At 39.1% G+C, this 26,971-nt stretch overlaps 1 protein-coding gene across 3 annotated transcripts in view; it reads left to right on the forward strand.

The window, feature by feature from the left end:
- The first annotated feature begins 4,283 nt into the window (after window positions 1-4,283).
- LOC139162359 (zinc-regulated GTPase metalloprotein activator 1A-like) overlaps window positions 4,284-26,971 on the forward strand; it is a 37,918-nt gene continuing 15,230 nt past the window's right edge. For 2 of the 3 annotated variants that reach the window (XR_011558308.1, XM_070742629.1), the window contains exons 1-8: window positions 4,284-4,366; window positions 5,896-6,044; window positions 8,678-8,764; window positions 9,878-9,974; window positions 10,761-10,852; window positions 18,284-18,343; window positions 22,522-22,559; window positions 26,153-26,199. Coding sequence is in view for 2 of the 3 variants with exons in the window: in XM_070742629.1 (XP_070598730.1) it covers window positions 5,903-6,044; window positions 8,678-8,764; window positions 9,878-9,974; window positions 10,761-10,852; window positions 18,284-18,343; window positions 22,522-22,559; window positions 26,153-26,199 (563 nt within the window). In the remaining variant the exon portion in view is untranslated. Of the gene's footprint in view, window positions 4,367-4,699; window positions 4,751-5,895; window positions 6,045-8,677; window positions 8,765-9,877; window positions 9,975-10,760; window positions 10,853-18,283; window positions 18,344-22,521; window positions 22,560-26,152; window positions 26,200-26,971 lie in introns of those variants that run through there. The other variant, XM_070742630.1, reaches the window with a different exon arrangement.

Consider the following 26,971-nt stretch of genomic DNA (forward strand, 5'->3'; position numbering starts at 1 on the left):
TCCTGCAGTTGCCTTTCTTTCTTTTTCTTTCTTTCTTTCTTTTTTCTTTCTTTCCTTCCTTCCTTCCTATTTATTTATTTACCGCCCCTCTCCGAGGACTCAGAACAGCTTGCAACATATAAAAGCAATACAAAATATCCTAAATCCAATTAAATTTAAAACTAGCTAATCTAAAATCCCAGTTACTTAAAAATCAATCATTCGCATTCAAACAGAAGAACCTACATTTCATTCATCGGCCATGTTGTGGTTGGCTCTGGCCCAGCTCCTGCCCCAAGGAATGTGCAGGTGGATGCAGGGGAAACATCAACATGTCATAGGCCTGTTTTATTGCTGACAGAGTCAGGTACTGCAGTTTCCTCAGACGAAGAAGAAGGTGGGGGTGACTTGGAAGAGGGGGGCTTGGCACACAGCCCAGGAAGCCAATCTCCATTATCTTCAGTTGATTCGGATGACGAAGTGATAGACCCACGCAGGCGCAGACTTATGCATAGAAGAGACCAATTGAGGAAATATTATAGGAGATAAGAGAGGCCACCTGTGTTTGGCTGGGGCTCCAGTAATTAGAGCTGCTGATATAAATAGCAGTGTGCTGGCTTGGGCCGTTGTGGAAGATTATCTGATCGTTGTTCTTCAGGACTGTGCCTTGCTGTTTCCAGACTTTGTTGATTTTTCACGACTTTGAAACCAAAGCAGAGCAAAGTGTGTGTTTCACTTCGTAGAAGAAGGAGGGCTATGACATTTCTTCACAGCTCCTGGCTAAGTACTTAAGGACTGATTAGGGGGATTGTACAGACTACCAGGTTGTTTTGGGACGAGTGCTCTTTGCAATACAAAAAGGGTATTTTGTTTCTTTTGAATTTTTGTGATAAATAACATTGTTTTTGAACTTTCAAGTGTATGTGTGTGTCTGAAATTTGTACCCTTGAATTTTCGGGAGACTCATACCACAGAGCACGGCAGAGATGGAATCTAATGGCCACAAGCCTGGGGGCATAGATGAGTTTTCAGACTGTTGAGGAAGATGAGGATGGAGGGGGCAATGCAAATCTCTGGGGAAAGCTTATTCCAGAGGGCTGGAGCCCCCACAAAGAAGGCTCTTGCCCTAGGTCCCGCCAGATGACATTGTCTAGTTGGCGGGACCTGGAGAAGGCTGACTCTGGGACCTGACCGGTCGCTGGGACTCATGTGGCAGGAGGTGGTCCCGTATATTAATTCTGTATTGGGAGGAAACATCTACGTTGAAGACTGGATAATGAGCTTTCTCAACAGCTATTAGTGCTCCCTTGCCCTGGGTAGAGAAAGGACGGGGAGAATGGATTGGAGATAGAATCCTAGACATCTGCAACCTACAAGACAACATGCTGTAGGTCCTACTTGCCTTCATTCTTTCTTCCAGATTCAGGTGCACTATACTTGCTTGTTTCATAGAGTACTACATGGTGGAAAGATTGGGGAGTTCTTCAAGGTTCACAGTAAAGTATAAGAGGTGCTTTCCTATTATGAGTTCCATGTTTAGAGGAAACTTATGTTCAGAGTACTCCCTGTTTTATGACACAGAAAGAACCAGAAGTTGGAGGGAGCTTGCTTTTACTAACCTTGCTGCCTGCCAGGAAAAAAACATTGAACTTGAACCCTTTCTGGGACCACAGAGGGAAGAACATTCTGTTCCTGGACACAGAAACAAAGACACTGTGCAATTCTGTGCACTGTTAGGTGCTGTAAAGTGACATGAAGAGTAATTGCTGTTTCCCACAAGTGAATGATGCAATCACATTTACATATGTGTATATTTTGAGTTATTATGGGAAACAATAGACCACTCGAGACTAGGTATATACTGGAACTTTCAGAGTATAAGACGCACCGGAATTTAAGACGCACCTTAGTTTTTGGGTAGGAAAATAGGGAAACGAATCTACTTACCAGGTATTCATCTGGCTAGTGTCCTTAGCCAGTACATTATTTTATCCCCTGGTTAGAGCGTTTAAAAAATTATTTGGAGAGAGTAGCAATGAAAGAGCTTGCAAGCCAGTAAGAGCTGGCAACATTATTAGCATCTGGAAAGAAACATTCGGAGCAAGTAGAGAATGAAAAAAAAATCCTACAAAGACAGGGTTTAGAAAATCTTCTTCGCAGAGAGTAACAATGAGAGAGCTTGCAAGCTTTTTAGGGCTGGAAAGAAACTTATTTGGAGCAAGTTAGGAAGGAGCCACTAGAGAAGAGCCTAATGCTGGGAATGATTGAGGGCAAAAGAAGAAGAGGACTGCAGAGAATGAGGTGGCTGGATTGAGTCACTGAAGCAGTTGGTGTGAGATTAAATGGGCTCAGAGGGATGCTAGAGGATAGGAAGGCCTTGAGGAATGTTGTCCATGGGGTTGTAATGGGTCGGATACGACTTCGTGACAACAGGTGCCCAGTAAATCTGAATATGACAATTCTACCACAAACACCTAATACTGAACACATTTGGAGGGAAAGGGGAATTATCAGATTTGGATAAACTAATGTAAAAGTGAAAGTCACAATCAAGTGTAATAGATGAGAAATTGATGCAAAATAGAGGATTAATTAATTGTGACAAGAAAATGTAAAGAAGTAAACTTAAAGCATAGTTTTAATGAAGCATATGACGGAACAAAAGTTTGATTTAAATAAATACAGTAGGTGGAGGTTGTTTCAAAATGAAAAATCCTTTCTCTTGTCTACACTTTGCAGTGTAAATCAGTTTCTTAAGATGCAATCGTTAAATTGATTTCAACACAAGCAGTTTGGGACATCCTAATTTACTGGACCTGATGCAATTTTAAGCCATAATATGGGCTGGTATTTTTATTTTTAATTTTATTTATTTATTTTATCAAGTATGTATTGTAGCATAGATAGATATAACACTGTTTATATACATGAGATGGGTACTAATAAGAGGGATACATTAGGACAGGGACGGTGCACTTATGCACACCCCCTACTAACGTCTTAGGAATTGGGTGAGGGCAACAGTGAATAGTCTAAGGGTAAAGTATTCTTGTCCTTTAAGCTGAAGTACTCGTTGACAAGGACGTTGTAGCAGATGATTTTATGAGCTACGCTTAGGTTGTGCCGAAGGCGACATAGTTTTAAGCTTTCTAAGCCCAGGATTTCAAGTCTGGTTGTGTAAGATATTCTATAGTAGAGGAATGCAGTACTGTATTGTTAGATAATCACTGTTTACGGTTCAATCATAATGTAATGTTTGGAATCTAGAAAACCCAGTCTCGCTGTCAGGACATAACTTTTCCCTGGCTTAACAGATGCGCAGGTAGGCGCATTAGTCCAATCCGTTTATTATAATCCACCCTATTGCTTTCGTTGCAGGAGAAAAATACCTACTGCACCCTGGCTGAGTAAAGATTTATTTTTATTTATTTTTAAATTTATTTCTCAATCAAGTATAGGATATTAGTTTATATAAACATAACACATAAAGTAATAATAAGACCATGGGACAGTAGGACAGAGACAGTAGCACAATGGTGTGCTTATGCAAGCCCCTTACAGACCTCTTAGAAAATCTAAGGTTGAAGATTTTGGAGTTTGGGGAAGAAACAACAGCGTCAGGTAGTGAATTCCAGGCACTGATCACTCTATTCCTGAAGTCATATTTGGTTTTATTTTATTTATTTATTTATTTTGTCAAATACGTATTGGTAGTATGCACAGATATAATAGTATTCATATACACGATACTAATAAAAAAGAAACATTAGGACAGGGGACAGAAGGCACGCTGGTGCACTTATGCACGCCCCTATTTTCTGCAGTCTAGTTTGGAGCGGTTTAAATTTAGTTTGAATCTATTACGTGCTCGTGTGTTGTTGCGGTTGAAGGTGAAGTAGTCATTAACAGGAAGGACATTTTGGTACATAATTTTTTTGAACTATGGTTAGATCAGTTCGGAGGCGACGTAGTTGCAGATTGTCTAAATTCAGTCTTTCAAGTCTGGTGGCATAAGGAGGAGTGAAAGACTCTTGCGGGAGGAGGAGTGAAAGACTCTTCTTGTGAAATACAGTATTTCCGGACTCTCTCGATTATATTAGATATTAAAAGCTTCGCTATTAGGTGGAAATATGGAGCCTTTTGAGCAGCTCGAACTGGGGAGGGGGCGGTCGGTCTTAAAATTCAAGCTTCCCTCTACTGAGTTTACTCCGTTTTGTTGCCTTACCGACTCAACACTCTTTATTGAACGCAGAAAGGGCGGAGAAACGCGTCTGAGGTGACAGGTTGCATCGCTCAACGCACGAAGCAAAGGAGCGCATGCGTATTGGGGGTAGGAACTTGTCAGACGAGAGGTGGAGTCTCCATAGCGGGAGCCCAAGCACCGGCGGTAAGCGGAAGTGGATGGAGGGGGGTGTTGTTGGTAAACAAATGCATTGGGTGGCTTGGTGAATTAACCCCAACGGGAGCATTATTGAGTGTATATTTTGTCTTACAGAGGAGCTCGATGGGGTTGGATAGGTTTCTCGGTTCGGGCTCTGCTTTATTGTCCTGTTTCTTCAGTTTCGCGCTAGAAACAGTCTCATTCGGTCTGTGAGAAAGTCTGTAGCTCGGGGACAGCCTTGGCTTATTTTGAGACCTGGGACTTCAACTCCCACAATTCTCCCGCAAACATGGCTGGCCGGGGAATTGTAGGAGTGGAAGTCCACAGGTCTGAAAAAATGACCAAGGTTGGATATCGTTGCTTTAGCTCCAAAGGAAGACTTGGATGAAGGTGTTTCTTGTTGCCATTCTTTCTGGGGCGGAAATGGTCTGACTTGCATCTTATTTTATTTGTTTGTTTGTTTTGTCAAGTACATACTGGTGGTATGCAAAGATATAATATTTATATACATGATACTAGTAAAAAGGAAACAGGAGACGTAAGACATTTATGCATGCCCCTTACTGACCTCTTAGGAATAGGAGAGGTCATCATTGCCTTTCTAAGCCTTTTTCCTTGAAAAGAGACTTCAATGAGGTCAAGCCCTCTTCCAAGCTATTCACGAGGAGCTGCATTTTGTTATTCAGGCTTCCTTAAGTGATCATGGTTATTTAAAAGTGGTGTTCAACCTACATTCCTCATTCTCTAAGATGAAAGAGGGAGAAGCCAAAGGACATTTCTGTTTGGAAGTTCATAGAAAGGAAAACCAGTATACCAAATACTGTAGCTACTTGTCCCAAAGGTGCTTTTTCAAGAGGCAACTGGACTTTCTGGTTTTTCTTTGAAGACGTTTCACTTCTCATCCAAAAAGCTGTTTCAACTCCTACCCTCAAAACGTCGCTACAGTGCACTGCACACCAAGACAACTAGACACAAGAACAGTTTTTTCCTCCAATGCCATCACTCTGCTAAACAAATAATTCTCTACACTGTCAAACTATTTACTAAGTCTGCACTTCCATTTCTACTTGTTTTTTCTCATTCCTATCACCCATTTCCTCCCACTTATGACTGTATGGCTGCAACATGTTGCTTGTATGCTTAAGATTTTTATTAATATTGATTGTTTCCTCATTGCTTATTTGACCCCTGTGACAATCATTAAGTGTTGTACCTCATGATTCTTGACAAATGTATCTTTTTCTTTTATGTACACTGAAAGCTTATGACCAAAGACAAATTCCTTGTGTGTCCAATCACACTTGGCCAATAAAGAATTCTGTTCTATTGTATTATTCTCTATTTAGCTCTTTTAAGCATCTTTGGGATAACCATGACCTGGATGACAGATTCTTCAAAAATATATAGCTACTTCTATTTTTCTCTCCTCCTCTTCCTCCTCCATCCCTCTGGGTTCCCGTGTTCAATATTTTACTGAAACCTAGACCTGAGATTTTTTACATAGCATTTCTTAAATGTTATCTTTTGTTTGACAGGTGAGAGATGGAAAGTTCATTTATGGATGATGAAGAGGATTGCCCTGAATTGATCCCCATAAAGGAGCCAACAGTAAAGGATAATGTAGAAGACATTCAATCTAGCAACAACTTTAAGATTCCTGTTACTATCATCTCAGGATATTTAGGTAATAAGTGGTAAATTCACTTTGATAGTCACAGTTGTTGATTTTAAATGAAAATTTTATTTGAACTTTTTGTCATAATAATAAATGGATAGCAATTTTGGGAAATGCATGATATGGCCAGGCAGAATTTCTTGCATCTGTGTAGATGCCTTCTACTCCTTGGCATAATATATAAAATAAAATTGACAGAATAATTTGGGGGTTAAAATGAACTTCATTAGAAATATTCCTTTCTGTGAGCTTATTTCTTGATAAAATGTCTGCCCCCCCTGCCCTGGACACAAAAAGAATAAGCAGAAACCTTATGCAGATGCTCAAGTCCTATGAAAGGAAACTAACCCTAATTTTGTCAAATCCACTGATCTTTCTTATTTGCATAGTGGGCTTCACGTATTTATTTCAGATATTCAGGTAAGAAGACCTGCAAGACTTCTCCCATTCTAAAACATTATAATATGGTTTGGTGTTTCTTAACCTTGACATCTTGAAAGTGTGTGGACTTCAACTCCCAGAATTGTCTAGCTAGCATGCTGGGGGATTTTGGAAGCTGAAATCCATACATCTTCGAGTTGCTAAGGTTTGAAGAACACTGATACAACATTCCTTGAGAACCTATTGGGTTGGCTAGTGCAGTGATTTTCAACCTTTTTTGAGCTGCGGCACATTTTTTACATTTACGAAACCCTGGGGCACATTGAGCGGGGGGAGGGGGGAGGCTAAAAAAAGTTTGGACAAAAAAATTCTCTCTCTCTCTTCCTCTCTTTCGCTCTATTTCTCTTTCCCTCCCTCTTTCTCGCCCTTCCTTCTTTCTCTCTCCATCCCTCTTTCTTTCTCTTCCTCCCTCCCTCTCTCTTTTGCTCTCTCTCTCTCTCTCCCTCCCTCCCTCTATGTCTTTCTCTCTCTCTCTCTCCTTCCCTCCCTCTCTTTCTCTCTATTGCTTTCTTTCTCTCACTTTCTCTCTCTCTTGCTTTCTTTCTCTTGTTCTCTCTCCTTCCCTCCCTCTCTTTCTCTCTCTCTATTGCTTTCTTTCTCTCACTTTCTCTCTTGCTTTCTTTCTCTTGTTCTCTTTCTCTCACTCTTTCTCTCTCTTGCTTTCTTTCTCTCTTTCTTTCTTTCTCTCTTTCTTTCTTTCTCTCTCTGAGCTTCGCGGCACACCTGACCATGTCTCACGGCACACTAGTGTGCCGCGGCACACTGGTTGAAAAACACTGGGCTAGTGGATGGTGTTGACTGGCTGCTGATTTTTGTTGACTGCATCTTGTTATTTGTTAGAGTAGCAAGTTAAGACACTGAGATGGCCACTATAGCAGCCCTCTTCTGCCTTTCCTTCACCATGATTATAATAATTACAGTAGTTCCTGGTAGAAGGCTGTTGGCCTGATTATTTTGACCAAGTTTAGATTCAACAACTCAAAACAGGAATCTTTTAAGTTTCATTTACATTATATAACTGATTGTGTCACTTGATACACTAATTCAAGACAAACCTATTTTATAGTTTAATGTAAAGGTAAAGTGTACAACTCTCCAGGAAATTACGGCAAATTTGAAGCAGTTTGCATGTTTTGGCAAGCATACACATGCAAAGCAAAGAATGCTAATAAGATTTACCCTTACTTTGTCTGGGCAAGTCAGGAACAGATTAATTTTTTTATTGTTTTGGCAGTAAACTGCAAATATAAATGGAAAAATTGAGAAATGAGTGTTGTCTCAAAAATAGAAATATAATTCCTAGGAATTCCTGATTCCTCAGAATTATGTAAAATTAAGTAAAAATAAAAATTAATTAAAATATTGTTTAATGACTTCCAAAGAAAAGGTTTTTAATTTATATCATGGTTAGGTAATTGTGGTGCTGGAGATTTTGACCATCCAGGCTTGGCAGTTTTGTAAACTCACTGTTAGTATTCATAGCTGGGATTTAGAAGATTTATTTATTTATTTATTATTTGGATTTGTATGCCGCCCCTCTCCGAAGACTCGGGGCGTCTCACAACAAGTGAAAAGCAATCCAATACATAATCCAATTAATTAAAATATTGAAAAATTTTAAAAAACCCATATACTAAGATACATACACACAAGCATACCATGTATAAATTCAACGTGCCCAGGGGGAGATGTTAAGTTTCCCCATGCCTGACAGCAAAGGTGGGTTTTGAGGAGTTTGCGGAAGGCAGGAAGAGTAGGGGCGGTTCTGATCTCCGGGGGGAGTTGGTTCCAGAGAGTCGGTGCCGCCACAGAGAAGGCTCTCCCCCTGGGGCCCGCCAACCAAGATGGTTTCTCAACAGAGCTATTTCTGTGTTCAGATTCTTTTTCTTTTTCTACGTCCAAGTAATAGTTGAAGGAACATGAAGTCTTCTGATAATGGCTCCAGCTCAACCCCATAAGTGTCTGAGGAAAATTTATAAACCAAAAATTGCATTTTGAAACAATGTTAAATAGAACTTTAAAAATGTATAAAGCATGTTAACATTCATTTCAATATTTTAATGTTTCTTAAAGTCTCTGGTGTTTTATTTTAATTTTCTGTTATAGTTGGCTGATCAAGTAGGTTAAAAGGAAGGAAATCTTACAAAATGTTTGAAGCATGTTCTGTTTTAGACTAGTGAAATTTGTTCTGCTTTCTTTAGGTGCCGGAAAAACTACTCTTCTTAATTACATTTTGACTGAACAACATAGCAAGAGAATAGCAGTTATTTTAAATGAATTTGGTGAAGGTATGTAAGAATGCTAATGAATGGAAAATGAAGTTTCATGTTGAAGCCTGTGTGTTCTTTCATAAATGTGAAATGTTTTCACACATTCAAGCAAAATTTGCTTTCCAAGTAATATACATTCTTGCTGTGATCTAAAGACTATGCTTTAAAGTTTGTCCTTTTGAATTAGGATGTTAGGATACATCAAGTATAGCAACTGAGAAAGTTAATTCTATATAGGCTAGGCTAGGCTAGGATAGAATAGAATAGAATAGAATAGAATAGAATAGAATTTTTTATTGGCCAAGTATGATTGGACACAGAAGGAATTTGTTTTGGTGCATATGCTCTCAGTGTACCTAAAAGATACATTCGTCAAGAATCATAAGGTACAACATATAAAAACAACAACAACAACAACAGAGTTAGAGGGACCTTGGAGGTCTTCTAGGCCAACCCCCTGCTTGTGCAGGAAATCCTACACTATTTCAGACAAATGGCTATCCAACATCTTCTTAAAAATTTCCAGTGTTGGAGCATTCACAACTTCTGGAGGCAAGCTGTTCCACTGATTAATTGTTCTAACCTCCTGGAAATATCTCCTTAGTTCTAAGTTGCTTCTCTCCTTGTTTAATTTCCACCCATTGCTTTCCCATTGACACAGAGGATTCTTTACTTTCCGGATTTCAGCATTTATTTCTTTTCCACTGACATGTCTCACCGTTTTCTCTCTCTTTTCTTCCTCTTTAACAAGCAGAGTGTCACATCTTAGGATCAGTCATTTACAGGCTGATTTCTTTTGTGTCTGGTCTGAGAGACCCTCTCTCTCTGTTCCAGGAAATTGCCTTTCTCCCTTAGAGCTACAAAGTCTCCCCTCTCTACTGGTGCTCCCTTCGAGAGCTAACCTTGCCCAAAGGCTACAGAAATCACAAAAAATTGTGCGAGCCAAACTGAGCCCCATTGGCTTGCTCCACACAGGCATGACATCACCACTGGAAGTCCCAAAACCTGAAATGTATTATTTTATTTATTTATTACTTAGATTTGTATGCCGTCCCTCTCCGCAGACTTTCACTGTTTTATTTTCTTTCAATAAAAGTGCTATTTTTATTATAGCTTTTCTTTTTTTTCCAGGTAGCGCATTGGAAAAATCCTTGGCTATAAGTCAAGGTGGAGAACTCTATGAAGAATGGCTGGAGCTCAGAAATGGCTGTCTTTGCTGCTCAGTAAAGTAAGGATTTTTTATTTGGTAATATTGTCTATTCTAATACCGAGGATTTAAAACTATAGTCTGCATGTCTCATGATGAAGGCCAATAACGCTAGGGAAGATCTAGTATTGTATTATAAATAGCCCTTGACTTACAACGACAATTGAGACCAGAATTTCCATTGCTTAGCAAGGAAAGTTGCTAAGTGAGTTGTATTCAATTTTATGATCTTTTTTGACATGGAGGTTAAGCAAATGACCATAGTTGTTAAGTGAATCTTGAAGTTGTTAAGCAAATCCAGCTTTTCTCATTGACTTTACTTAGCAAAAGCCAGAGAGGAAAATCACAAATGGCCATCGCATGTCCTTAGACTGTTGTAAATGCTTGATCTTTGTGTTTTAGCAAATTTAGCCAATCCTAATAAAATTTTAAATCTTAAAATTAAAATTACAATCATTTGTATTGCATATTGGACCTATTTTAAGAGAATGGATATTGATAAGTAGCTTTTTTTTTGACACTTTCTTCTAAAGTAATGAATAATTTAGAGAAGATATAAGGGAACAGATAGAATGCAGAAACTTCGATATATGGAAGTAAACTTTTAAATTTCATTGTAATTAATTCTTTACAAATTAATTATAAGGAGATTTGCAATTAGTTTGTAAACTTATTTAATAAATATTCTTACAATCTATATCTCTGGATAGATACGTGATTGGGAGATAATATTTTACCCACAACATATAGAATGTGACATAAATGTAACATAACAAAATAATGCTGTTTGTTTAATTTTCTCATTAGAGACAATGGTTTGAAAGCCATTGAAAATTTGATGCAGAAGAAAGGGAAATTTGATTACATTTTGCTAGAGACAACCGGATTGGCAGATCCAGGTATACAGGGAAATGGGAACAAATGTGAAACTCTTTTTTTCTGGAAAAATCTATTACATAAGATAAACATACAATTGTATGCATGGTATGTATGTATGTATGTTTGGTTTTTATATTAATAGATTTTTAATCATCAATACCAAATTACTATCGTACATTGTTTTATTGTCGCTGTTAGCGGCCCCGAGTCTCTGGAGAGGGGCGGCATACAAATCCAATAAATAAATAAATAAATGAATGAATGAATGAATGAATGAATGAATGAATGAATGAATAAATAAGTAAATAAATCTACGAAAACATATATATATATATATATTGTAGGAAGATTCAGTGCATTTCTGCTTTATTATGCTGTATGTTCTATTAATCTAGCTAGGATATAGTTCATAATTAGAATAATCACAGAACAAAGATAGGCAGAGTCGATTATGCTTCATTCTTTCCATCATAACAGCATCCAGGTAATAAGGCAAGCCCCGGAAGTGCTATATTTATTTTAGATTTTTTTAATCTGCCTTTATTACTGGAAAAGTAACTCAAAGATATGAACATATATAATAATACTCCTCCTTTCCTCCTCCTGTTTCTCTCCACAACAACCCTGTGAGGTGGTTGGGCTGGGTGAGAATGATTGGCCCAAAGTCACGCAACTGTCCTGGTTTGTAGCCCAGCACCTTCACCCACTACACTAAACTGGCGCTTTTCTATACCAAAACCTTTACCTTCACCTACATAATACTATTGATAAGCAGCACTATCTGTGTAGCTAATCTTGAAAACGCTGACAGTATATTATAAATGGTACATAAATTACTCCTGACTAAAGTCCACTTTCCCTGTTTCATCTAGTGGGATCAGGTCTTACTCAATATAATTTTGACATCCAACTATTTAATCTGTTGCAACTAAGACCAAGACAACTAGACACAAGAACAGTTTTTTCCGAACGCCAAATAATTCCCTCAACACTGTCAGACTTTCTACTAAATCTGCACTTCTATTCTACTAGTTTTTCTCATCATTCCTATCACCCTTTTCCTCCCATGTTGACTGTATGACTGTAACTTGTTGCTTATATCTTAAGATTTTTATTAATATTGCTTCTTCATTGCTTATTTGACCCCTATGACAATCATTAAGTGTTGTACCACATGATTCTTGACAAATGTATATTTTATTTTATGGACGCTGAGAGCATATGCACCAAGACAAATTCCTTGTGTGTCCAATCACACTTGGCTAATAAAAAATCTATTCTATTCTATTCTTCTAAAATTTAAAAGTACTTTAAAATCAGAATAGAAAATGTGTGACCCTGTATACAGTGTATTGATAATACCAACAACAATAATATAACAACAACAACAATAACAGAGTTGGAAGGGACCTTGGAGATCTTCTAGTCCAACCCCCTGCTTAGGCAGGAACCCCTAAACGATTTAAGACAAATGATTATACAACATCTTCTTAAAAACTTCCAAGGTTGGAATATTCAGAACTTCTGGAGGCAAGCTGTTCCACTGATTTAATTGTCCTAACTGTCAGGAAATTTCTCCTTAGTTCTAAGTTATTTCTCTCCTTATTTAGTTTCCACCCATTGCTTTTTGCTCTACCCTCAGGTGCTTTTGAGAATCATTTGTCTCCCTCTTCTTTGTGACAACCCTTGAGATATTGGAACACTGCTATCATGTCTCCCCTGGTCCTTCTTTTCATTAAATTAGACATACCAGTTCCTGCAACCATTCTTTATATGTTTTAGCCTCCAGTCCCCTAATCATTTTTCTTGCTCTTCTCTGCACTCTTTCTAGAGTCTCAGCATCCTTTTTACATCGTGGCAACCATAACTGAATGCAGTATTCCAAGTGTGGCCTTACCAAGGCATTATAAAGTGGTATTAACACTTCGCGTGATCTTGATTCTATCCCTCTGTTAATGCAGCCTAGAACTATGTTGGCTTCTTTGGCAGCTGCTGCACACGGCTGGCTCATATTTAAGTGGTTTTCACTATGACTCCAAGATCCCTCTCACAGTTACTAGTGTTGAACAAGACACCACATATACTGTACCTGTGCATTTTTTTTTATTGTAGAACCTTACTTTTTTCACTGTTGAATTTCATTTTGTTTGATAGCGCCCAATGTTCAAGTCTGTCAAGAAACTTCTGTATCCTTGAGCTTATCTTCTGGAGTGTCGGCTTTTCCTGCCAACTTCTGTCATATCTTGCCACTTCTATAAAGTTGACGGACGTTGTACAGCAACAACATCAGAAGGGCTGTCAAGGGCGCCCACTTAATCTTCATTCTGTTAGAAAGTCAGTAGCAACATTGTGCACAAAACAGGGTTGAACAATTCTGTTTACATACCATTAATTCCTGAGAATTTCAAATTGAACTTCAGGTTTGTTAGGGACATTGACTAACTCAGGCATCAGGTTAACACTGAACCTAATCAGAACTCAGTGTTATTTAAAATGTAAGTAATTTTCCCAATTGATATTCATAGTTCAGAAAATTGTGGATTTTTCAAAATTGATGGTCATTTTAGGATTTATTTTGCTACTTGCAATCATAATTCTTTTCAGCAAATCTTTCAATAACTTTCAGCAAATCTTTTAGCATATAGACAGCCAGCTATTTTTTTTAATTTATTTATTCAATTTTTTTATGCCGCCCTTCTCCTTAGACTCAGGGCGACTTATTGTCTTATAGACTTCAGTGTCCCCATTATCTTTGTCCTGGAAGACTAGATATTTGCTAAATACTTACCATCCTTTCATCTGAATTGATTTTTCCTGCTGCTTTATAACCTCACTATTTTCAGATTTCTGCCTTTTCCAAATTATCCAACTTATTCTCCTATTCATTCTCTAAAACGTTTATGTTGTGTTTAAGGCACACAAACACAATTACTTTTAATGAATGTAGCTATTTTGGTAATTTGATTAAACTAAATGGTCACACAAATCACTTCGTGATTCATCATTATATTCCCCAAATAACTAAATTACTTCTACATATAACCAGGTAATAGCATAAGACATGAATATAAAAGTGGTTGCATTGTATAGCATTTTCTGGTCCTGTTGTTGTCTACATCAGTGTTTCCCAATCTAGGCAACTTGAAGATATTTGGACTTCAACTCCCAGAATTCCCCAGCCAGCGAACGTTGGCTGGGGAATTCTGGGAGTTGAAGTCCAGATATCTTCAAGTTGCCCAGGTTGGGAAACACTGGTCTACATTATCTAAATGATAAGATACCCAGTTTGTTAAAGTGGTTGAGACACCAGGCTAAAAACCGGGAGACTGTGAGTTCCAGTCCTGCCGTAAGTACACAGCTAATTGATTAATTTTGGCCAGTCCTTCTCTCTCCCAGAAGAAGGCAGCAGCAAACCCCTACCAAAAATTACAGTTGCCAGGAGTCGACATGTCTCTAAGACACACACACAAGCACACAAATAGGACATTGATTTAGCTTTTGTTGTAAACAAATCTTATTTCAGTTTAGTTGGATGCTATTAGGCATTTGAAGTAAAAAAATAATAGATACCTGGAAACTATTAGATGTTCAGGCCTTTGCTATCTCTCGCCTGAGTGATTATTATAAACCGTTGACAGGTGCTTCTGTTTTGACACCACTGATGCTTGGGAGGCTACATCTTATCAATTCAGGTGGACAGCTTCAGATATTGAAACAGCTTCAGATGCCATTGTTGTATGCATGTCTGCTTCATTTTCCAAGACAGCCTTGACATCCACTAGATTTGCGAGCTTTTGACAATACTTTAATTGTTCTCAAATTCTCACAGCCTTCATCTTCTGGCATTTGGAGGTATTGAATCAGCTCATGTCAAAATAAATTGATTTCTTATTTTTCAAAAACTATCATTTTTCAACAACAGTTTTCTTTGCTCTGTAAATGGCAGGCTGTTTTCGTTGCTTTGTAATGGTAATGTTTTCGCAGATGTGTTCAAAGACAAAATGAATATTGCTCAATTTCATTTCATAGGTTTTCTACATTGTTTTTTACAGATAAAATCTATGTAAATAGCTGTTAGTCACCAAAGATTCTAGCATGCTTGGAGCATTATAATTATGTTTTTATTACTGATGTTGCTATAGAGTAAGCCCAAATATTTGCTTTGTTTCATACCGATTGAAGTATATCTGTGCAGAAATGTTAATTCTAAAATAATGAAAAGAACAATTGCATGGATTCTCTTGTAGGAAATAAAATGTATATCTGGCATTCTATTGTTTAATCTTTACTCTTTAAAATTCTACTAGAGAATGCAGTTAAGTAATTCATTAGAAATACATCCCATTATGATTTCTGTTGATATAAGAAAATGTCTGCAAATTAAATTGAGCAGGAATTTTAAATATACAGAAAAGGAGAAAAAGAAGAAATATTTTTTAAAAACTTTATAACGTATAATTAGTGTTTTTTAATATTTATCTTGAAAATGGAATATCATAGGTCGGTGATGGCGAACCTATGGCATGGATGCCACTGGTGGCATATGGAGCCATATCTGCTAGCACGTGAGCCATTGCCCTAGCTCAGCTCCAACGTGCATGAGTGTACTAGCCAGCTCAGAGGGTGTTTTTGGCTTCCCTAGAGCCTACTACGGGATGGGGGAAGACATTTTTTACAAAACATCCCCCCCCCCCGCTCCAATAAAGAGCTGGGGTGGCGCAGCAGGTACAGTGCTGTACTGCAGGCCACTGAAGCTGACTGTAGATCTGAAAGTCAGCGGTTCAAATCTCACCACCGGCTCAAAGTTGACTCAGCCTTCCATCCTTCCGAGGTGGGTAAAATGAGGACCCAGATTGTGGGGGCAATAGCCTAGCTCTGTTAAAAAGTGCTATTGCTAACATGTTGTAAGCCGCCTTGAGTCTAGGGAGAAGGATGGCATAAAAATCGAATAAATAAAATAAAATAAAATAATAAAATAAAATAATAAAATAAAATAAAATAAATAAAATGAAATGAAATGAAATAAAAAAAATAAAAAAAATAAAATAAAAAATAATAAAATAATAATAAAATAATAAAATAAAATAAAATAAAATAAAAAAATAAAATAAAAATAATAATAAAATAAAATAAAATAATAAAATAATAAAATAAAATAAATGAAATGAAATGAAATGAAATGAAATAAAAAATAAAATGGATTTGCAGCTGGCTGAAGCGTAGACATCAGAGAGTTATTGTTAATGGCGAGTATTTTGAGCAGAGTCAGGTTACAAGCGGTGTGCCACAAGGATCTGTTCTGGGTCCTATTCTTTTTAATATATTTGTGAGTGACATAGGGGAAGGTTTGGTAGGGAAGGTTTGCCTATTTGCCGATGACTCTAAAGTGTGCAGTAGGGTTGATATTCCTGGAGGCGTCTGTAATATGGTAAATGATTTAGCTTTACTAGATAAATGGTCTAAGCAATGGAAACTGCAGTTTAATGTTTCCAAATGTAAAATAATGCACTTGGGGAAAAGGAATCCTCAATCTGAGTATTGTATTGGCAGTTCAGTGTTGGCAAATACTTCAAAAGAAAAGGATTTAGGGGTAGTGATTTCTGACAGTCTCAAAATGGGTGAACAGTGCAGTCAGGCGGTAGGGAAAGCAAGTAGGATGCTTGGCTGCATAGCTAGAGGTATAACAAGCAGGAAGAGGGAGATTATGATCCCACTATATAGAATGCTGGTGAGACCACATTTGGAATACTGTGTTCAGTTCTGGAGACCTCACCTACAAAAAGATATTGACAAAATTGAACGGGTCCAAAGACAGGCTACAAGAATGGTGGAAGGTCTTAAGCATAAAACGTATCAGGAAAGACTTAATGAACTCAATCTGTATAGTCTGGAGGACAGAAGGAAAAGGGGGGACATGATCGAAACATTTAAATATATTAAAGGGTTAAATAAGGTCCAGGAGGGAAGTGTTTTTAATAGGAAAGTGAACACAAGAACAAGGGGACACAATCTGAAGTTAGTTGGGGGAAAGATCAAAAGCAACATGAGAAAATATTATTTTACTGAAAGAGTAGTAGATCCTTGGAACAAACTTCCAGCAGATGTGGTAGATAAATCCACAGTAACTGAATTTAAACATGCCTGGGATAAACATATATCCATCCTAAGATAAAATACAGAAAATAGTATAAGGGCAGACTAGATGGACCATGAGGTCTTTTTCTGCTGTCAGACTTCTATGTTTCTAAAATAAAATAAAATAAAATAAAATAAAATAAATAAAATAAAATAATAAAATAAAATAAAATAAAATAAAATAAAATAAAATAAAATAAAATAAAATAAAATAATAAAGCCTTTGGAGCCTGGGAAGGTTGAAACACGAGCTTACTGGGCCCACCAGAAGTTGGGAGATGAAGTCCACAAGTCTTAAAGTTGCCATTTCCAGCCTCCAGAGGGCCTCTGGGTAGAGGGGAGAGATATTTTTGCCCTCCCCAGGCATTGAATTTTGGGAGTGCGCACTCACGCATGAGTGATCACATGCATTCACACTTTTTCGGCACCCAAGGAAAAAAAGGTTCACCATTACTGCCATAGGTTGATCAAGATGTTTTCTGTAAATGAAATTTTCAGTTCAGTGATAACAATAGTCCTCGACTTACATCCACAATTGAATCCCAAATTTCTGTTGCTAAGCAGGACAGTTGTTAAATGAATTTTGCCCCATTTTACCACCCTTTCTTACCACAATTGTTAAGTGAATCAGTGCAGTTATTAAGGTCAAAACACAGTTGTTTAGTGCAGGGGTCTCCAACTTTGGCAACTTTAAGACTTGTGGACTTCATTTCCCAGAGTTCCTCAGCCAGCTATGCTGCCTGAGGAACTCTGGGAGTTGAAGTCCACAATTCAAAAAATTGCCAAGGTTGGAGACCCCTAGTTTAGTAAATCTGGGTTTTCATTGACTTGCCTGTCAAAAGGTGACCACATGACCCAGGGGGCAACCATCAAACACATGTCACTTGCCAAATGTTGGAATTTAGGTCACGTGACCACAGGAAAGCTATAATAGTTGTAAATGTGAAAAAAGTTCATGTCACTTTTTAAAGTGGCATAATAACTTCATTAAGTGAATGGTTGTATGTTGCTCTATTTGTATATTCTAAGACAGTGTTTCCCAACCTTGGCAACTTGAAGCTATCTGGACTTCAACTTCCAGAATTCCCCAGCCAGCAAATGCTGGCTGGGGAATTCTGGGAGTTGAAGTTCAGATATCTTCAAGTTTCCAAGGTTGGGAAACTCTGTTCTAAGCTACTGCTGAAGATTTTTTATACCTAAAGTATATATTTTAGAAAATTGTATTTTACACAAATTTGTAATTGTTTTATTTTATAAATAATAATATTTTTTAAGCATTTATCATTTTGGTATATTCTACATGTTTTATTTGCTAGGTTCTGTGGCCTCCATGTTTTGGGTTGATGCTGAATTGGGAAGTGACATTTATCTTGATGGTAAGAAAATTAATATTTGAATATCTATTGTACACAAAGACAGATCCCGAGATTAAATGAAACGCAATTGTGTTCAAAACAATTTAGCTCAATGGGGGGCTTTAAGCTATTTAGATATGTTTGGATTTTTGAGAAAGCATGCATATTATCATAAAATGGCTGTGAGGCATGGGAAAATATTATATTGTCACAAAACGTCAGAAGATATTAAACTGATGAATCTTAAATGTAGATTTTGCTCCCTTCCACCGTTTTCTTTGCTAAGAAAATACTTATTTCACATCTCAGAAGACAAAGCAATTCCCTTCTTATTAAATTTTTATAACTTAATTCTTCAAGTAAGGAAATTTTCCCAGATTGCTTGCTTTCTTTCACACAAAGAAAATATACACAAACCACATGGCCAGCGTATGGTTTAATCCAGATTTTCCCTCTTGCTTTGTCTCAGGATAATCTCCTCTAAACAAAGATTGTCTCTCTTCCTATGGAACAGCCCAAGCTCAGTACATTCAGCCATGCAGCTAACCACTCCATTCATTATGGAAACACCGCCCTTCCCTTCCCACTTCTTCTTACTTCTTGGTTTTTTTTTAAATTTTTGGTTAGTTTTGAAAGGGAATTGATTGATTTTATTGATTTTATTGGATTTGTATGCCGCCCCTCTCCGTAGACTCGGGGCGGCTAACAACAGTAGTAAAACAGCATATGACAATCCAATATTAAAACAGTTAAAAACCCTTATTGTAAAACCAAACATACATACAGACATACCATACATAAAATTGTAAAGGCCTAGGGGGAAAGAGTATCTCAGTTCCCCCATGCCTGGTGGCAGAGGTGGGTTTTAAGAAGCTTACGAAAGGCAAGGAGGGTGGGAGCAATTCTAATCTCTGGGGGGGAGTTGGTTCCATAGGGCCGGGGCCGCCACAGAGAAGGCTCTTCCCCTGGGTCCCGCCAAGCGACATTGTTTAGTTGACGGGACCCAGAGAAGACCCACTCTGTGGGACCTAACTGGTCACTGGGATTCGTGCAGCAGAAGGCAGTCCCTGAGATAGTCTGGTCCGGTGCCATGAAGGGCTTTATAGGTCATAAGCAACACTTTGAATTGTGACCGGAAACTGAATAAAATTGATTGATTGGAAAGATCCAGTATATTGCCATCCCTTGTTTCTTTTTGGAAAATGTTGTGGATTTTTTTGGAGCCATGAGACCAGTACAGTGGTACCTCGAGATACGAGTTTAATTCGTTCCGGACCTGGGCTCTTAAGTCGAGCAGCTCTTATCTCGAACGACTTTTCCCCATAGGAATTAATGTAAATAATTTTAATTGGTTCCAGCCCTCAAAAAACTCACAAAGTTAGTCTAAATTATGCAGAAAGACATGTTTTTAATGAAGAAATGTACATGTACATATAAATGAATAATGAAGTTTCTTTCACTTAACTTGTAAACTTTCTTAAACTTTTAAATTTACATATGTTCAACTTCTCTGCCACCCAATCCTGTAGGACAGAGGTCCCCAACCCTTTTTGCACCAGGGACCGGCTTTAAGCGATCAAGAGAGGAATGGGTGAATGAATGGACGGAGGGTGGGAAGGAAGGAAGGAAAGAGGGAAGGGACAGGAACAGAGGAAGGAAGCAAGGAAACTTATGAAAGGGGAGAGTAAGAGAGGAATGAGTGAAGGGAGGGAGGGAGGGAAGAAGGTGGGAAGGAGAAAGAAAAGAAGAAATAGAGGAAGGGAAGGTAAAAGAGAGAAAGAAAAAGAGCAAGAAAGAAAGCTGCAAGCACCCCCCCCCCCGAGCCCCCCAGGCCGGCTGCAACCTTTTAAAACACGCGCGCCGCTTCGCAGCTGTCTCCTGAAGCCGAACGCGGAAGTTAGCGTTTGGCTTCAGGAGACAGCTCCTTGGCGCTTGTATCTCGAATTTGGGCTTGTAAGTAGAACAAAAATATCTCTCCCCTCCCAGCTCTTATCTCGAGTTGCTCTTAAGTAGAGCAGCTCTTATGTCGGGGTTCCACTGTATAGGGTTCTTACCAGTATGGATAAGGACGCTGCACTGGTAGTAAAACTGGAGCTGTGCGTGCAGATTCAGGCATCTGGTGTGTGTGCGCATCCCAGAAAGATTTTGCTTCTGCGCATGTGCAGGAAGCAAAATTTCACAAGGGGAGGCATTTGAGATTTTGGTGGGTTTTTTGCTTCTGCGCATGCGCCGAAGCAAAATCTCGCTGGGACGCGCGCCCACACCAGAGACTCAAAGCTGCACATGCAGCACACCAGCAGCAGTGGTAGAAGCAATTCCCACCTGCAGGAGACATATACCCTAGGAAGAGGGAAAGGTAATACTTTTCTGCTTTCCAAAAGTTCGAATTCAAATCGCTTTTACTATTCCTGAAAGTGCCTACAATAATTTTTTTAATTATCGTGTTTTTCGGAGTATAAGACGCGCCTTCCTCACCCCCCAAGAAGAGACTGGTTTATACTCCAAACGTAGCTTTTTCAAAGTTTTTTCCAGCCCTAATGAGACACTAATAATAATAATAATTAATAATAATTTATTAGATTTGTAGGTCGCCCCTCTTCGAAGACTCGGGGCGGCTCACAACAAGAGCTGGGGTGGCGCAGCAGGTAGAGTGCTGTACTGCAGGCCACTGAAACTGATTGTAGATCTGTAGGTCAGCGGTTCAAATCTCATCACCAGCTCAAGGTTGACTCAGCCTTCCATCCTTCCGAGATGGGTAAAATGAGGACCTGGATTGTGAGGGCAATATGCTGGCTCTGTTAAAAAAGTGCTATTCCTAACATGTTGTAAGCCGCCCTGAGTCTAAGGAGAAGGGCGGCATAAAAATCAAATAAATAAAAATAAAAATAAATGAACAGTGCAGTACAAATCCAATAATTAAAATTATAGCTAAAAACCCACTATCATTTAAAAACAGTCAATACTCCCCAATCATAACCACACATAAATCTTACTAGCCAAAAAGGGGATACAGTGATCCCCCGGGTATCGCGATCCCGATCATTGCGAACGGCTATATGGCGATTTTTCAACCCGGAAGTCAAAACACCATCTGCGCATGCGCAGCCTTTTTTTCTATGGCCACGCATGCGTAAATGGCGCCGGGCAGATCAGCTGCTGGGCGGCTTCCCTGGGTCTTCCCCCTCTTGCTGGCAGAAGGGCGAGCGGCGGGCATCAGCGAGGAGTTTCCCCACCGCCCACGCAAACTCCTCGCTGCCGCTCGCCCGCCCTTCGCCCACCCACGCCGTTCACTCGCGCCGCTTCCCAGCTGAGTCCTGAAGCGAATTGGCTTCAGGACTCAGCTGGGAAGCAGCGCGAGCGAGCGGCGTGGGCGGGCGAAGGGCGGGCGAGCGGCAGCGAGGAGTTTGCGTGGGCGGTGGGGAAACCCCAATCTTCGGCTCCTCGCTGCTGCGGCGGAAGTAAAAACACCATCTGCGCATGCGCAGATGGTGTTTTTACTTCCGCACCGCTACTTCGCGAAAAACCGATCATTGCGAGGGGTCCTGGAACGGAACCCTCGCAATAATCGGGGCACCACTGTACATCAGTTACCCCATGCCTAGTGAGTGAAGCCGTCTTCTAAGCTTTGCCTGCTTTTTTCATTGCTGCTCCTTCCTGTGATTAGCTGAGCTTTAGAAGCTGTTTTTCGGCCCTAACGAGGCGCTAGCTGTTGAAGCGATCTTCCATGCTTTGCCTGCTTTTATCATTCCTGCTCCCTCCGATGATCAGCTGTGCTTTAGAAGCTGTTTTTCAGCCCTAACAAGGTACTAGTGAGTGAAGAGGTCTTCCGTGTTTCGCCTGCTTTTTTCATTGCTTCTCTCTCCGACAACCAGCTGTGCTTTAGAAGCTGTTCTTTTATCCCCCACTAGGGGATAAAAAGTGTGTGCGCTCAAAACCAGTGAACTAATGCGCTGAAGCTGGCCAGGCTAAGGAGGCTAGCCAGATGAATATCTGGTAGGCAAAATTCTCCCTCCCCCCTTGTTTTCGTCCCCCAAAACTAAGGTGCGTCTTATGCTCTGAAAAATACGGTAACCTCAGCATCTATAGAAATGTTTCGATGCATCTTAGGCAATTTATTTTCTTAATTCCATGTAAATATGTAAGACATCTGTCAATTGTATTGGTATTCTTCAAATCAAGACTCTTCCTTTCTTCTTTAGGTATAATATCCGTTGTTGATGCAAAGCATGGGCTACAGGTAACATAAGATGGTTATTGCCAGTTACACAGCAAAGAAAGCAAACTGATGGTTTTTGTATGCCTAATAAAGTAGGATGCTTGAGTATGTGTGTCTCTTAGAGATAGTCCTTTACTTATCATTGTAATTGACCTGGGGATTATGGTTGTAAGCTGTAGGTAAATGGGTCACCTTATTTTATGACCTTTTTTGCAGCAATTGCAAAGTTAATTTGTTTTCCCCAATGGGTGCTTTTTACTGGACATTAGAAGTAAATGGCAGGAACTAAAAAAAAAAGACAAAAATCACATTCACATGATCCCTGTAAATGGATATAAATGCAAGCTGGTTGCTAAGTGCCCAATACATGATCATGTAATTATGGAGTAATGGAGGTGTTGCAGCCAGAATTTTGAAAATGAATCATAAGTGGTTCTAGGGAGATCTGAATGGTCACTAACATTCAGGACTAGAAATTTGTGCATATCTAAGCAGGTAACTATTGTACATACATTTATTTATATTTTGATTTGCCATAAATCATCTGGTTCTTTTTAAAATGACAATAATATACAGTGATGCCTGTTCAAGATTTTTTTGTCTCTTCTCAAGAACCATTTTCCACTTACAAACCCAAGCCTCCGAAACAGTAACCAGAAAAGGCAGGGAGAAGCCTCCGTGGGGCCTCTCTAGGAATCTCCTGGGAGGAAACAGGGCTGGAAAAGGCAGGGAGAAGCCTCTGTGGGGCCTCTCTAGGAATCTCCTGGGAGGAAACAGGGCTGGAAAAGGCAGGGAGAAGCCTCCATGGGGCCTCTCTAGGAATCTCCTGGGAGGAAACAGGGCCTTCACCCTCCCTGTTGTTTCCCCAATCGCATGCATTATTTGCTTTTACATTGATTCCTAAGGGAAAATTTGCTTCTTCTTACAAACTTTTCTACTTAAGAACCTGGTTATGGAACGAATTAAGTTCGTAAGTAGAGGTACCACTGTGCTTATATTAATTTTTTTATATACTATGTAGGGAAGTATTTTTATAGTTGACATTTAAAAAAAAACCTTGCCAAAAGTTTTTGAAGTAATAAATGTATAATGTTTGATATCTTTGGAATGCAATCCGCCGTGCGTTATTCAATCAGCAAACATGTAAAGATCTTGACACATTGCCAGTTAGATGGCAGCCTTTACATTTTCTCAGCCATATGCCAGATAAATAACTTTCGCTTTGTGTAAGGAATTTGCGAGCTTGTCCAATACCTGTGGTTTCAAAGCCTGACCTTTGCCTTGGCATATGATTAAAAACCATCCGGAGGCCATACAAGTGCTGTCGCTGGGATAATAGGTAGCAATTTAGAAGTGTCATGCTTCAAGGATCCAACCTAGACCATGTGAAGCTGAGAAATTGTACCCTGTGGCTAGCAAGTCAAATTGAAACTGAAATGGTAATTGATATCATGGACTATCACTCTAATGGGATTGTCACCTAGGAATCTGAAATATTCATGTTTTAATCTAAAGGCGAAAGATTGGACAGCTTGCAATGACAGGTCACAACACCGAGGACTTAAACCAGGGATGCTGTTCTTTTTAAATGTATGAAGCTTGGCAGTCTTCCATGGAAAAGAATCGGTGAAAAGGGAAAAGGTCAAAAGAGAGCCCTTGTGCTGTTGTACCTCCTTGTCAAGATATTTAATCAAAAAATACTTTTGGAACTTTTTTTTTCAAATTTCCAATACAGATTAAAAATATTTGCAGCTGCATATAAACATTAAAAACAATAAAAAACAGATATAATTATTTTTTAAAATATATATATATTTAATATATATATATTCACCATGTCAATCCTTCTAATAATTATGATTACACCAACCAATCAGATCACTGAAACATAATCACCCAATCTATCTGCTACATTCAAACCAAATCTCCACCCCCACACTATATACTAGGAAGAAATGACAGTTGCAAACATTCCATTTTACAACAGCACGAAGCTTGGAAACTTCAGCCTGATGATGGTGAATGTGATTTCACCGAAACGTCGCATAAACATGCAAAATATTACACAGGGCAAAACCCGAACTCAGAACAATCTACATACATATACCCGTGAAAATTTACGAAAACAAATATATATATATATATATATATATATATATATATATATATATATATAAATAAATAAAAAAAATATTTGCAGCTGCATTTAAATCACTTCTCAACCTCTTAGGCCAAGATTAAGTCTGTTCAAAGAGCCTTTCTTTGCATGTTTCTTTTTCTTCTGTTCTTTGAAATAATATATCACACTAGAAGCATCTGTATTGCCAGGGTAGTATCAGGGCAAGGTGCTGAAGACGGCCTAAGACTGGGAAGAAGAAGGTTCAAGACCAGGCTTAGCTGTGAAGTCACTTGGAGACACCAACTCTTAGGTGTTGAAATACTGTAGCAGTGCTTACCATGGGGAATCCAAAGCATGATACCATGGTCTTTTGAGACTGAAGGATGCCAATGCTTAACATGAATACAAATAGTCCTAAATAAATAAATACTTTATTGTCATTGTATGTGTATACATAGTATACACATACGGTACAATGAAAGTCCCATGACGCTAGAGACCAGTCCCAACACACATAACGATCCTAAAAGTTAAAATTAAAAAAATGCCACCACAAATTTCCGACCCTGTGTCACGCTGTGTATTGCCAGCCCCAGAGACATTCAGTAATTAAATAGTTAACTCTGTGTATGTTAATTTAGCTCCACCCATTATGATGTAAATCCTGTCTAGATAGCCAGCATCACTTCCTCTCTTCTCGGTGGTGAAGAAGAAGAAGAAGAATCTCCATCTTTCCTCTAACTCTCTAGCAATGTAGACGTACAGTAAAAGCCTGGGATCAGGCAAAGCTGTTTATTGTTTTTAATTAATAAAAGTAACTTCGTTTTGAAGCCGTTTCTGTAACAGATAATGTCACCTCCAGATTTGATTTATTGCAGCTTACGCGGGCTGTGATTTATCTATAATAATCTGACACCCTGAACCACCCAAACATCTACACAACAGACCAAAAACTTAACAGCAGATTATTTAGTGACCATTCAAAATTACAACAGTACTTAAAAATGGGACTTATGACTAGTTTTCACATTTCTGACTGTTGCAGCCTCTCCCTGGACACCCTGAACAATGAGATATAGGTACCTTTATTAGGTTTTCTGTGAGCACTCAGAACTTTTCCTGTCGGAAAGCACCCTCAGAATTTTTGCTGTAATTTTTTTTTTTTTAAAAACAGTTATTAAAACAGAGATTACAATTTCTAATAACATAATTATAATTATAGAGAGAACTAGTAACATCAGTTTCAATTCATTTGAACTGAGTATAATTCTGTCAGGGCCATTGACAAATAGAAGCAGATGGAAAGCAGCCATTTTAAGTACATTTATATAATCTGGGAGTTTTTCTCTTTAATCTTCACCTGATGCTTGAAACATGAAAAAAAGTGATATTCCAGATATTTTCTGCATAATGTATACTCTGTAAATATCAGCGATTCAGTTTATAACACAAAATATTCCTCTTTATAATGATGTTTTTGAATCTTTTTTTCCAGCACCTAAAAGAAGAAAAACCAACGGGCCTTATTAATGAAGCTGCTAGGTATTGGTGTACTGCAGTTTTTTTCCCTCTAAATCTTACAGTTGGTTTCACCGCAGTGCTTCTCAAATAGTGGGGTGGGAGTATGGTTTTTTTGCGCCAAACAATAGCATACAGCACAGAGCAGGAGATATAAAGTGCAGATAAGAAACAAACAATATAGCAATCTTGCAGGCTTCTGCTGACTACAGTTCAACAGTTTGAATCTTACCAGGCTCAAGGTTGACTCAGCCTTCCATCCTTCCGAGGTTACTAAAACAAGGACCCAAATTGCTGAGGGAAATATGCTAACTCTATAAACTGCTTAGAGAGGGCTGTAAAGCGTAGTGGTGGGCTACTACCCGGAACGCCCAGAACGTGGTTCCGGGAGTGGAAATGGAGTGTGTAGGCCTGCTCCGTTGCCACTGGGTGTGCACACGCTGTGCACACGCAGCTGGTACGATTCCGGTAAAAATTACCAGGGTTTCGCTTCTGCGCATGCACCAGCCGCTGCCATGCCGCATGCGCAGAAGCAAAGAAACGACAATTTTTACCCAAATCTCTCTGCCGCAAGGACGTCAATGCAAGATTTCGGCTGCTGCACATGTGCAGCAGCCAAATCTCGCTGCAGTGCCTAGAACGGTAGCTGGGGCCAACAAGCAGCAACCGCCTGCCCGAGCTCTGGCTGGGTGGCCTGTTCTCTGCTCTTCTGCGCCGCAGGCATCTCTCACGCATGTGGGAGAGCACAGAGCTCGGGGCCGCCCTGCCTGCTCCCAGTGCCATGGCCCATCGACCA

Source organism: Erythrolamprus reginae, chromosome 2 (assembly GCF_031021105.1).
Source record: "Erythrolamprus reginae isolate rEryReg1 chromosome 2, rEryReg1.hap1, whole genome shotgun sequence".
Lineage (NCBI taxonomy): Eukaryota > Metazoa > Chordata > Lepidosauria > Squamata > Dipsadidae > Erythrolamprus > Erythrolamprus reginae.